A 14,160-nucleotide genomic window follows, 5' to 3' on the forward strand; every position below is an offset into this window, starting at 1 on the left:
TAACCATCTTTATGGCATGTACCTGTGTCGAAAGATAAACACATTACAAAAGACAGACAGTACGTACAGTGAAGGAGACAGAACCTGGAGCTGCCTTGGACCTGTTTCCCTTCGTCCCTACTTAAGCTCTGGCATACTTTTAACTTTCCTTTTTTCTTTCAGTTGAAAAATAAACTTAGGTTAGTATACGAAGTGATGAGTTTCATTATGGCTTTTCATGTATATATTTCATTACATTTTCTATTCTTAATGATTTGCTAATATTTAATAGCCACAAGGTGCATATGTCCTGTGCCGTGAGCTTCTCAGACATACTCATGTCTATAAAGCTATCAATGGTGGCTGAGGCAGAAGACTGCCCAAGTGGAACCTATGAACTACACCTCATTGCAAATTACTGTGAAGGAACCAGAGGTCTTGAGAGCTGAGGTTTCCTATGTAGTCATAAGTAGTATAATTATATGCTAGTCTTTGCTCTAGAGCTTGACATTTCTAATAAATCACTTCAAATAAAACAGCTCCATGAGATCAGGAATTAAGTGAAGAACAGAGCTGGGAAAATAGAAATCATTTCAATTTGCGGACTCCAAGAAAGGAGGTTTTGTTTGCTTTGTGTTGAAATGATGCTGTTTAACCCTGGCTGGCCTGGAACTTAATTTGCAATCCAGGCTGAACATTAAGCTTGCTGCAGTCCTCCTGCCTCTACCTCCCCTGTTCTTGAAAATACAAGGGTGCACCACCATGCCCAGCTAAGCAAGGCATTTTCACAGCCAGGTCAAAAAGATAGAAATATGCTCAAACCTCTGGCCAGGTGAGATTCCTCAGTGCCCGACCACCTGAATTTTACCCCTGGGACCTGTATGGTGGAAAGAAACAGCCAACTCCCTCCAGCTTATTCTCTGCCCTCCATGTGTGTGGCACTGCATACATGCACCTGTACACACACACACACCTCCAAAAACATACAAAATATACTAAAACTTTGGAGGATGATAGGTTATCATTGGCAGATACATAATCAACTTAAAAAACTAGGGCCCCTGTGTGTCTAAGTAACACATCTACTATGGTTTCTTCTAGTTTTGTGGAGGAATCCTACGTTGCTTCTAACAAGCAATATTGCCGTCAACACCCAATAAAACCAGCAGCTGAAGGCCACTTACGAGGTGTAATTGAAACTGCTAGCAAATGAATCCCAAGGACTTTCTATACAGTCGTATCAGATGAAAATTCACAAGCATGGGAATATATTACAGTGACAGACCAAGAACATGAGGGTTGCTGACCTCAAGAGCAGCTACCACCTGGTCTGCCAAAAGGACATCAAAGACCCCCGAGGACATGAAGTTCCCGTTCTTATTTAATTGACTATAATGCACTGAAAGTAACAACCCAAGAGACACAGGCTTCAGGAATACCTAACATTAACTTCAGGCTGACAATTTGGTAAGTAAAAACAGTGGACTTAACATACATTTCATTTCAATGGGCTAGCAGCCAGGCAAACCATGTGTCACTAAGGTGACTCAAACTAAAATCCCTAAGTTGGCACTAAAATTTATTTAAATTAATAAAAGAACATAAAAGCCATATGCAAAATTACCTCTGTTTGCTCAAACACAGTCAGTGGGTCACTAATTCCCCTGTAGTTAAAGGCAAAATAGAAGTAGATACATGCACCCGCATCATACGTCTGGGTCACCCTGAAAGACAAACAGACAAAATCCCACCGGGCTCTAAATTCAACGAAAACAGAATGAACATCTAGAAATATCAAAGATAAGCTCACTCACTGGGCAATCTGCCCCAGCCACACCCTCACCCTCTAGTCAAACTCCCACTGCCAGGGAAAGGGCCCATTGCTTCTCTGCAGCTGGTGCCAAAACAAGTCAACTAAGAATGTAGTGGGGGGAAAAGGATTTTGTTTTCATTTAAATGTGAGTTTAGTCAAGATTGCAATACATGGCTCCGCTCAGTTACTCTGTTTTATGTTACCAAAACTAGGGAAATAAAGCAAATGTTTATACAATTCAGTGTTTTATGAAAACACCCCGCCATTCTCAGCAAGCTTGCTGAAGTTATCTACAAGTAACAGAACCTTATTTTAAGCAGCATTATCTGAAAACATTTAAAATAAAGTCAGGTAAGTACTGGTATAAACTGTTTTAACATGCACAAAGTAACCTAACAAAAACCTAACTTAGAAGGCCCTTATTTTGACAATATACCTTTTCTTCTGTTACACCCAACTTATGACAATTAGTTCTTCATGTAGGTGACAGAGAACACTATTTGAAGTACAGTCCCGTTACTGTTCAAGTCTATACACATGGATACATCTTACATTGCCATGGTGAAGAGACATGCTACACAAGTATGGATCACCCGTAAAGGCAACATCAGAAACAAGAAACTTGTTCTTCACTGGTGCATTACTGTTTAGAGCAGAAACATGAACTACACAAGGACGTGCAAATACCAAGAACTTAAATTAATTTTCATTATTTAAAAAACTACACTGATCCTAAAACACAAACAAGCTATCACCTCTGCAAAATACATAAATGCTCTGAAAACAATACCATGTGCTGGCATTTGACTGGATTCTTGTGGATCAGAAATTCTCGACAGAAAAAAATAAATCATTGAAGGGGAGAAAAAAGTTTCAATGTGCTAAAAGAAACTCACAAGCTCTCTACAGACAATACAGGGCACTTTACAGAACACAGGAGCAGAAGTGAGGAATGCTGACAATTTTATTCTCAGTTAAGTGACATTTAAAAGGGCACACATCTTCAAACACAATTAGTATAATTTAACTACCTTTGTCATACTAGGCAGAGACACTGGAAGAATGTGGAGATAGATAAGTTACACCAACAGCTTTATGCAGCTTAAAAACCAGAATAGCAGGTCAAGCAATAATAGTAAATACTGGTTTTTAAATTGTAAGAATCATACTATGCAACCATGTAGGATACTGATACTGGGGAAAAGGGACCAAGGCAGTATATGAAATCTGATGGTTACTGCTTAAGTCTAGAGGCGTCTAGACGATGTGCCCCTGGATAGGCCTGTGGGGATAACTGAGACTATGTCAACTGACACAGGAAAATTCACCTTAATTCAGACAGGCCCATTCCCTGGGCAGAGGAACCCGGACTAAGTGGAGAGTTGGAACTGAGCAGCAACACACATTTATCCTGTTTCCTAGCTGTGGCTGTGATGTGAGCCTCTCCCGGAGGCCCCTGCTGCCTTGACCTGCTCACCATGAAGGGTTATCTCAAACTGTGAGCTAAAGCAAAAATCTCCATTCTTAGGTTGCTGTTATCAGAGTATTTTATGACAGCAGCAGGACAAATACCAACACAACTATACTATTCTGCAACTTTTGTAAATCTAGATTATTATCCCTTCAAAGTTAAACAAATTTTAAAGTAATGCAAATGCTTTTCTAGTTGACCTGAAATGAACACAACGCCCATCTTCCTCAGGTGGTAAACAACACTTCCCTAACAGACTTGATGAATGTGGTGATGAGTTACAAATCTTCCAGACTTCTTAAAGTTAACAGAAAGAAACATGGTACACAAGTAGGAGAAATGCTCACACACCAAACAGGATCAGACTTAAATACAGCCTCTTCACGAAGCTTACCATCATTAGAAAGGCCTTGAAAAACCAATGAATGACGAGCTCAAATGCAGTGGCGCCTATGACTCCATGTGTGTGTTGTATGTGTGTATACAAAAGGTATCAAGGATGTTAGGTTCTTAAATCATCTATGCAATAAATATCTACATTTCAAAATGCAATTGAGAAGCATGTAAAGGGAGTTGGGACAACCACAGTCAAATCTCCAAGCGCACACTATGGAGAAACAACAAAGGGCTTGATCTAACAGAATGACAGTTCAAACAGAATCTAATCTAAAATTGTAATGGTCTTTTAGGCCAAATGTTAGGTGCCTCAGAACAGAAGAAATGAACTGTTTAACAATGCTATGTCAATTTGCCAGCTGTGTGTTTTCTTCCTGTGCTAATTCACACTCATAAAAAAGATCCCTTAAACATTTACATTTTAAGTTCCAGATTTACAAGTTTAAGAAAACTGGATGGGGCTGGAGAGACGGCTCAGTGGTTAAGGGCACTAGCTGTTCTTCCAGAGTACCCCGGTTCAATTCCCAGCACCCACGTGGCAGCTCATAACTGCCTGCAACTCGAGTTCCGGGGATCTGATACCCTCACACCAACGCACATAAAATTAAATAAATTATTAAAAAGAAGAAAGAAGAGAAAATCAGAGAAGTATTTGTATTTTACTAAGAGGTACTGTGATCAGGAATAACCAAGTTTAAAACAAACCTTAAAAATAAGTCAAGTGTGTTTATAGTAATTAAGAGTATACACTGTTCAGGAAAGAATCATTAACATCAGTACATAGAATATGTAACTAAATTTGAATAGAACATTGCTACTGTGTTGGCCAGTTTTATGTAATTGTGACTCTCATCATTTGGGAAGAGCAAACCTCAAAATGTCCCCCACAAATTGGCCTATCATCCATTTTCTTGACTACTGACTGGTGTGGGAGGGCAAGCCCACTGTGGGTGGTATCACCCCTAAGCTGGTGGGGGTCCCAATTGTTATAAGAAAGCAGGTTGAGGAAACCAGTGAGCAGGACTCCTGAATCAGTTCCTGCCCTGACTTCCCCAGTGATAAAGTGTGACCTTTCCTCTCCAGGCTGCTCTGTTTATCATAGCAGTGGAAATCCTTGAAGGTTCTCTCCTTATAATCTGAATGTCATTTATTCTCCATTTTAAATTACTTTAATACCTTTCTAGAGAGTCAAATTTTCACCTGTCTTGACACTTTTAACCTGGTGTTTACATATAAAATTAACACTGTAAGACTAGAAGTAAAGGTCCCTTCTCAGAAAAGCTTCATTTAGAGCTGCTGTTATTTAATAAAAAGAATAAAATCAGTTAACCAATCACTGTTCAATATGAAAGGTATTGATTACAAATTATTTTTTTAAACTTAAAATATATATTTTTTTAATTTCACACAAACAACATTTCAATCACTTACTAACCAGTGTGGCTTGTGGCTACCACACTTAACAACAAACATATAACATATCCCTGTTACCAAAGAAACAATTATTGGAAAGCAGCGAGGTTATCACTTGAGTCTTTCACTCCTTTCATTCTTCCTGCCATTCCCATGGATATAATCAATAATGAAAAGGGTTACTCGCCCCCAACACACAAACGCACACACACACATGCACACAGATAGACGGACTATTTCTATAGTTTATAGTTGTCCTCCACCTGGAGTTTGCAGCATAAGGGAGCAGGAGAGGCTTCCTCTGCCCGGGAGCTGGCACACTTGCTCTGCATGGCTAAGAGGTCCTGTGAGAGCAGGAAGCTTCTTGCCTTAGGGGCTGAAGATGGAGGCACAGTTCTAACAATGTGGTGAGATGCTCAGGGAATCTGCACATGGAACAGGCCAAACCTTCTCAGCTGGAAAACTGTCCTTTACAGCTGCCTAGAAACAATGCTTTGGGGGCATCAGGGTGGCTCCCTGGTAAGTCAGTACTTGCTATGCACGCCTAGACTCCAGAGTGGAAGGGGAAAAGGAGCTGTGCAAAGTCCTCTGCGTGCATGTGCACACAGTGCCACACATGTACCCACAGTCACAGAGCTCACACACATCCACAGTCACAGAGCTCTCACATCCACAGTCACAGAGCTCACACACCCACAGTCACAGAGCTCACACACACCCACAGTCACAGAGCTCACACACACCCACAGTCACAGAGCTCACACATCCACAGTCACAGAGCTCACACACATACACCCACAGTCACAGAGCTCACACACATACACCCACAGTCACAGAGCTCACACATCCACAGTCACAGAGCTCACACACATACACCCACAGTCACAGAGCTCACACATCCACAGTCACAGAGCTCACACATCCACAGTCACAGAGCTCACACACATGCACCACAGTCACAGAGCTCACACACACCCACAGTCACAGAGCTCACACATCCACAGTCACAGAGCTCACACATCCACAGTCACAGAGCTCACACATCCACAGTCACAGAGCTCACACATCCACAGTCACAGAGCTCACACACCCACAGTCACAGAGCTCACACATCCACAGTCACAGAGCTCACACACCCACAGTCACAGAGCTCACACACATCCACAGTCACAGAGCTCACACATCCACAGTCACAGAGCTCACACATCCACAGTCACAGAGCTCTCACATCCACAGTCACAGAGCTCACACACACCCACAGTCACAGAGCTCACACATCCACAGTCACAGAGCTCACACACATACACCCACAGTCACAGAGCTCACACATCCACAGTCACAGAGCTCACACACATACACCCACAGTCACAGAGCTCACACACCCACAGTCACAGAGCTCACACACCCACAGTCACAGAGCTCACACACCCACAGTCACAGAGCTCACACACCCACAGTCACAGAGCTCACACATCCACAGTCACAGAGCTCACACACATACACCCACAGTCACAGAGCTCACACATCCACAGTCACAGAGCTCACACATCCACAGTCACAGAGCTCACACACCCACAGTCACAGAGCTCACACACATCCACAGTCACAGAGCTCACACATCCACAGTCACAGAGCTCACACACCCACAGTCACAGAGCTCACACACATCCACAGTCACAGAGCTCACACACATCCACAGTCACAGAGCTCACACATCCACAGTCACAGAGCTCACACACACCCAGAGTCACAGAGCTCACACATCCACAGTCACAGAGCTCACACACATGCAGCACAGTCACAGAGCTCACACACCCACAGTCACAGAGCTCACACACCCACAGTCACAGAGCTCACACACATACACCCACAGTCACAGAGCTCACACATCCACAGTCACAGAGCTCACACATCCACAGTCACAGAGCTCACACATCCACAGTCACAGAGCTCACACACCCACAGTCACAGAGCTCACACACATCCACAGTCACAGAGCTCACACATCCACAGTCACAGAGCTCACACACCCACAGTCACAGAGCTCACACACATCCACAGTCACAGAGCTCACACACATCCACAGTCACAGAGCTCACACATCCACAGTCACAGAGCTCACACACCCACAGTCACAGAGCTCACACATCCACAGTCACAGAGCTCACACATCCACAGTCACAGAGCTCACACATCCACAGTCACAGAGCTCACACATCCACAGTCACAGAGCTCACACATCCACAGTCACAGAGCTCACACATCCACAGTCACAGAGCTCACACACATACACCCACAGTCACAGAGCTCACACACATACACCCACAGTCACAGAGCTCACACACCCACAGTCACAGAGCTCACACATCCACAGTCACAGAGCTCACACACATCCACAGTCACAGAGCTCACACATCCACAGTCACAGAGCTCACACATCCACAGTCACAGAGCTCACACACATCCACAGTCACAGAGCTCTCACATCCACAGTCACAGAGCTCACACATCCACAGTCACAGAGCTCACACACATACACCCACAGTCACAGAGCTCACACACCCACAGTCACAGAGCTCACACACATCCACAGTCACAGAGCTCACACACATGCACCACAGTCACAGAGCTCACACACATCCACAGTCACAGAGCTCACACATCCACAGTCACAGAGCTCACACACCCACAGTCACAGAGCTCACACATCCACAGTCACAGAGCTCACACACCCACAGTCACAGAGCTCACACACCCACAGTCACAGAGCTCACACACCCACAGTCACAGAGCTCACACACACCCACAGTCACAGAGCTCACACACACCCACAGTCACAGAGCTCACACACACCCACAGTCACAGAGCTCACACACATCCACAGTCACAGAGCTCACACACATCCACAGTCACAGAGCTCACACACACCCACAGTCACAGAGCTCACACATCCACAGTCACAGAGCTCACACACCCACAGTCACAGAGCTCACACACATCCACAGTCACAGAGCTCTCACATCCACAGTCACAGAGCTCACACACCCACAGTCACAGAGCTCACACACACCCACAGTCACAGAGCTCACACACACCCACAGTCACAGAGCTCACACACACCCACAGTCACAGAGCTCACACACATACACCCACAGTCACAGAGCTCACACACACCCACAGTCACAGAGCTCACACACATACACCCACAGTCACAGAGCTCACACATCCACAGTCACAGAGCTCACACACACCCACAGTCACAGAGCTCACACACATCCACAGTCACAGAGCTCACACACATCCACAGTCACAGAGCTCACACACACCCACAGTCACAGAGCTCACACACCCACAGTCACAGAGCTCACACATCCACAGTCACAGAGCTCACACACATCCACAGTCACAGAGCTCACACACATCCACAGTCACAGAGCTCACACACCCACAGTCACAGAGCTCACACACATCCACAGTCACAGAGCTCTCACATCCACAGTCACAGAGCTCACACACACCCACAGTCACAGAGCTCACACATCCACAGTCACAGAGCTCACACACCCACAGTCACAGAGCTCACACATCCACAGTCACAGAGCTCTCACATCCACCACACAACAGAAAAGCTTAAAAGCAGTGCTTTCCAGAATAATCTGTCAATAGCTGTGGAACTCACCTGCATGTAGAAAGAGGTGCGAACTGAACACCCTTTTCTTTGCATTCCCTTCTTATCCTCTCTTTGACATTTCTACACAGATCTATAACCCTAGAAAAGACAATTGAATGTACCAATAGGTATTTTTTCTTTTTTTAATCTTAGTTTTTTAATTTCATTTTACATTCCATCCATAGTTCCCCCCCTCACCTCTCCTCCCAAGCTTCCACTCCCCCCCCCCAACCCTCAAAACAGGTAAGGGCTCCCATGGAAAGTCAACAAAACCTGGCACATCAAGTTGAGGCGGGACCAAATCCCTTCCCCCTTTCCACCACAGGGAATGGGCTCCAATAAGCCAGCTCATGCATCTGGGACAGATCTTGCTCCTGCTGTCAGGTGCTCAAAGATATTCTGAGCTTCACCATTCTCCCACACATGGAGGCCTAGTTCTTATGCTATTTTTTTTTATCAGTTCATGTATTTATATATTTATTTAACTGGCTGGCCTCCACAGTTATAAGATTAAAAGGTATGAGAATATTGGCAGGTAACAAGGAAGTTAGTGACACTATCCTAATCCATCTTCCCAGTGACAAAGGACTGGAGGTTTGAGTCTCCTCAAAATGCACAGACTAGAATCTTCCCTTTCACACCACGTGATGTCAGGAGTCAGGGCCTTGACCTCTGGCAGGTTGTTAGGTCACGAGGGCAAAGTCCTAATGGATGGAATTGTTGTTATGTCGTAGAGAGAGATGAGAAGGATTGCTTTCAGTCACATGAGGACGAACGAGAAGGTGGCTTTTCATAAACCAAGAGGGCCTTCAGCAGCAAACCCAGATGCCCAAAGGCCCCTGATACTACATTTCAAGGTGAGAGGAAAAATATCTGTTTAAACCATGGAAGCCAGCCAGGCCATGGCAGTTTATGTAGCAATCCATACTGAGACGTTAGTCAGGAGTGGTATGATGGGACTGAAGTCACCACTGATAACCTGACATGAGCTGCCTGCCTGCCTGCTCCAAAGGGATCAACGGTAATCAGGTAGCAATTCTTATTTTTAAAATTCAGTCCCCTTGTTAAAATGTACTTTAAAAAATTGTAATTAAGGAGGGGTGTGATAGAACGTGAATGTAATTAAAACAGCGGAGACTGAGGCAGAAAGATCACAAGCTCTGTCTGGGCTACACAGCAGTTTCAAGGACAATCAGAATCATACAGATCATCTAGAGAAAAAATTCTGCACTTTTTGGAGAGAGAATAACTGAGTGATCCTATAGAATGGGTTTATTTCAAATAATTCTTGGAATTTGACTACCAGTACACCAAAAGTCAAAATCCACAGCAGATTAAGATAAGGTGGAAAAGACAAGTGGTTTCTAGAGGAAAAAAATCAGGTATGAGGAAAACAAGAGGGTAAATATTTAATGCCTACATAGCGGGTTCAGAAACCCACATAATGCATTTTCTATCATGTGTTTTAGTGCCAAATTTTGCTTAAACTTAAAAATAAAAATTATGATTAACATCTTAAACTTGATTTCTTTCAGAAATTATTTAAATGCAGGTAAAGATCTAATTAAATCTACAGGGAGAGAGATCAAAGCTAAATGAGACATTCATTACAAAAGAAGTCAAAGAGATTTAATAATTTGGGGTGGGAGAGATAGATTTAAAAAGAACATTTAAGCATAATAAAATCACCTAAGCTAAGTCAAACTACGCCGCAGTGTTTTGTGTTTGTTCAGTAAGTCTTCAAAATATTGACTTTAATACACTTGTTTGTAGAATTCCAAACAAACCGACCTTAACCCAAAAAAGAGGCGGGTAAAGGTTGAAAACAATGGTATTCAGATCGTGATACTAATTTAAATAAGAGTACCTTCCTTATTTCAATGTTTCTTATAAAAATTTTAAACTTTCCATATTCACACACAGACAAATTACATACCCGCATACATGTATCAATTATAAAGTATATCAGGGTAAGTCTTTTTTAGGTTTTACCTGTCCCAAGGAGCAGAAGTCTCAAAAGATTCTCCTACTACATAGTATTCCAAACCCAGATCCTGTAAAGACACAAAAATCATGAAATTACAACCAGTGCACCAATTGATAAACCACTAGAATTTCTGCCAGTTGTTAACAGTGCACCTCTGATCTAGCCTCACAAGAACACTGGAAAGTTTCCAAGTGTGGCCTGACCTCTCTGAGCGTGGGAGCCTTGTGTGCCGCTCTCCACAGCCTCAGCAGTTAAACAGTTAAACCCTAGTGCTTCCCTAGTGGATGGAGTCTCGGAGTCTCTCTCCAGGAACAGTTTCTGCATGTGTGGAAGAGATTAGAGAACAGATGTTTAGTGGACACAACAGTAAAACAGCCAATATTAAAATTGAGCAACAGGTGAAAGGAACAAGAGGTAAGACAGTGTGTGGTGCTGCTGCTGCTGGTGGTGCTGGTGCTGGTGCTGGTGCTGCTCCTACTGATGCTGATAGTGATGGTGTTGCTACTGCTGGTGGTGCTGGTGCTGCTGCTACTGCACTTTTTTCATATCAACTTTTATTTAGAAGCAAATTTAGAAAAAATACAGCTAGGTATGGTGGTTCACAACTTTAATCCCAGCACTTGAGTTGCAGAGGCAGGCAGATCTGAGTTCAAAGCCTGCTCAGTCTACAGACAGAGCTCCCAAACAGCCAGGACTACACAAAAAAACTGTCTCAAAAAATCAAACCAATCAAACATAATAAATAAACAAACAAATAAATAAATATAGTAAGAACAATCACTTCAATTCCACTGTGTTGAGAGGACACACCTCCATATATCTAACTGATCTAAAGTGTGTGTTCAGTGGTTCAGTCCATGTGTCTAGGACTCATTCCTGTGACAGTGGGGGTATGCACTAGAGAAAGGTTTTAAAGAACACAGCAAACAGGACTGGCAAGGCAGCTCAGTGTAAGGCAGCTGTCGCCAAGCCTGAGGACCTGAGTTTGAAGACCCACAGGGTAGAAGACAGAGCTGCATCCGGCAGACTGTCGTTCAGATATGCTATGATCTATATGCATCGTCACATGTACATATTCAAACACAAAACAAATCAATGTAAGGGGAAATGTAAAGATAAAGCAAATAAATTTATGGGAAAAGATCCCTAAACTTGTTTTTGTATTGGCCTCAAAATTAACTGGAAACTTACAAACAGTCTATTCCCCCAAAGGACCTCATGCTGTACTTACTACAGCTACATTAATTTTCTACAATTCTGAACTCAGCATTGTGGGAAATACACCTATCAATATATATCCCTCAATGTACCCAGAGAAAATATCTGATTTTATAAACATCTCCTCTAGGAAGATCCTGGGTAGTGACAGTCTACTCCTCACATGTTCTGCCTATCTCCTGGTCAGGGTTCCTAACAGAGGGAACAGGCAGTCAGCCTGCTTTCCCAGTAAGAATTCCCCAGGGGTAGGGTAAGTGACTCTTCACTACACTATGAAAACTGAGATCTATGCCCTGGCAATGCTGAAGCACGCATGGGCAGCCTGAATATGGTGGTCCTGTTGAACTTGTCATATTAAGTTGATGAGGGTGGCACATGCCGGTAGGAAAACAGATCTTAACTAGGAGTAAATTATCCTGAAATGAGAACATTTCATGCCTTTTGAGAACAATAAAAAAAATGTATCTTTTTATAAACGTTTCCCTCAAAACAATTTCCAACTGGAAAATTAGAAAATCTGTAACTTGGGAAAGTCAAACTTTCAGTAAGGCAACCAATGGATCTTTTTAGATAAGATCATTAAAATCACTAACAGTTAAACTTTAAAATACATTAAGTAAAAGTAACTTCAGCCAGAAAACAGTGTCTATAAAAGCCAAAGTAGAACAAATGAAAAACTACAAACTCAAAAGGCTGGTTTATAGTGGCAACCGCAACAGACTTGAAGTCAATGTGAGCAATGGCATCTCTCATAGGCAGAGTCCATACTAAGAAAGTTTGCAGTGTTCACACAGTTTCTGACTTCTGAACCAGTGGCTACCTGGAATTATGTATCAATTTTTAAAGAAAAGATAAAGATTTATAAATCCTTATGATGGATCATAAATCAACTAAAGACCATTGCTACACAGAACAGCTTAACTCCAACCCAAGTAATGTTAAGAAAGGCAAACTGGCCTTCAGAGGTAGAAAGACATTAAATCCCCTGTAAGTTCCTCAAAAGCACATACCAAAGTTTTAAAGGGGCTTCTAAAAAGTAAATTTAAAGCAAAATAAAGTAAAAAATAAATAAATAAATAGATCAATAAATAGGCAACTAAAAGTAAATCCAGGCTTTTCCAGTAAAATGGTGCGCTAAATTACAGTAGCCGAATACTTATGAAGATAAGCAAGGAAGACTACTGTCTGTACCCTAAGTCAGTGTGGTGGTCTGAAGGAGAATGGCACCACAGTGTCATACATTTGAGTGCTTGGTCCCCAGTACACAGCACTGTTTGGGAAGGATCAGGTGAGGCCTTGTGGAAAGGGTGGGAGGGGTGGGGGAGGAGGTTGTGGGTCTCAAAGGTCTGTGGTTTTCCCAGGTAGCTCTCTCTGCCTCCTCCTTGTGGACAGAGGTGAGCTCTCAGCTACTGCTCCACTGTCATGCCTGCGGGCCTGCTGCCATGATAGTCATGGACTCCTCTGCAGCTATGAGTCCCAAATTAGATGTTTTCTTTTATAAGATGCCTTCCTTGATCATGGTGTTTTACCATGGCAATAGGAAAGTAATTAATGTCAGAAATACAACTTACACGCATATACGCAATGACATAAGTCAGCAAATAACCCCTCTGTCCATTATCTTCTCCAGCCGCCAGACCACTGCAGATGAAGAACAATCAATATATTTTAACTGAAGAAATAATAAAAAAGCTAAACTAACAACATCTCAAAATAACTGCTCAACAGATTAACATGGTATACTCACTTTTATCTTAATTTCACAAGTCATTAATATACCAGTTAACAAGAGAACGTGCTTGAATAACAAATCTGAAAACACTTCCTTGTTTCTCTTTGTCTTTTTGAGACAGGGTTCCTCTGTGAAACAGAGCCCTAGCAGTATCAGGATTAACTGAAGAGTGGGCAAAACAAAGGATATCATTTTATAAACACAATGTTAGAGAACAAGCAAGACACAGCTCAGGTCAAATCACTCAAAGTCAAATGTTAGTTCTGGGATGGATGTGAGGCTGAGGCAGAGAATAAAGTTCTATAACTTCTAAAGTGCTGGGGCAAGGACTTAAGGGGGATCCAGTCGGGCTCCGGGCTTAAGCAGACACAAAACAAAGTCAGGCTCTGCAACTAAAGAAGCAGCAGTTCAGGGCTGGCAGTAAAGAGTTCTCACGGGAGCTGGTAGTAGAAAGGAAAGCACAGGAAGCTGGGGGACACCT

At 42.9% G+C, this 14,160-nt stretch overlaps 1 protein-coding gene across 2 annotated transcripts in view; it reads right to left on the reverse strand.

Moving 5' to 3' along the window:
- Agps (alkylglycerone phosphate synthase) overlaps positions 1 to 14,160 on the reverse strand; it is a 97,748-nt gene that overhangs the window by 20,919 nt on the left and 62,669 nt on the right. The window contains exons 15-18 of one of the 2 annotated variants that reach the window (XM_075984829.1): positions 13,519 to 13,588; positions 10,735 to 10,796; positions 8,752 to 8,841; positions 1,604 to 1,703 (exon numbers count right to left, since the gene is read on the reverse strand). In XM_075984829.1, coding sequence (XP_075840944.1) covers positions 1,604 to 1,703; positions 8,752 to 8,841; positions 10,735 to 10,796; positions 13,519 to 13,588 — 322 coding nt within the window. The remainder of the gene's footprint in view (positions 1 to 1,603; positions 1,704 to 8,751; positions 8,842 to 10,734; positions 10,797 to 13,518; positions 13,589 to 14,160) is intronic. The other variant, XM_075984830.1, reaches the window with a different exon arrangement.

Source organism: Microtus pennsylvanicus, chromosome 9 (genome assembly GCF_037038515.1).
Source record: "Microtus pennsylvanicus isolate mMicPen1 chromosome 9, mMicPen1.hap1, whole genome shotgun sequence".
Classification (NCBI taxonomy): Eukaryota; Metazoa; Chordata; class Mammalia; order Rodentia; family Cricetidae; genus Microtus; species Microtus pennsylvanicus.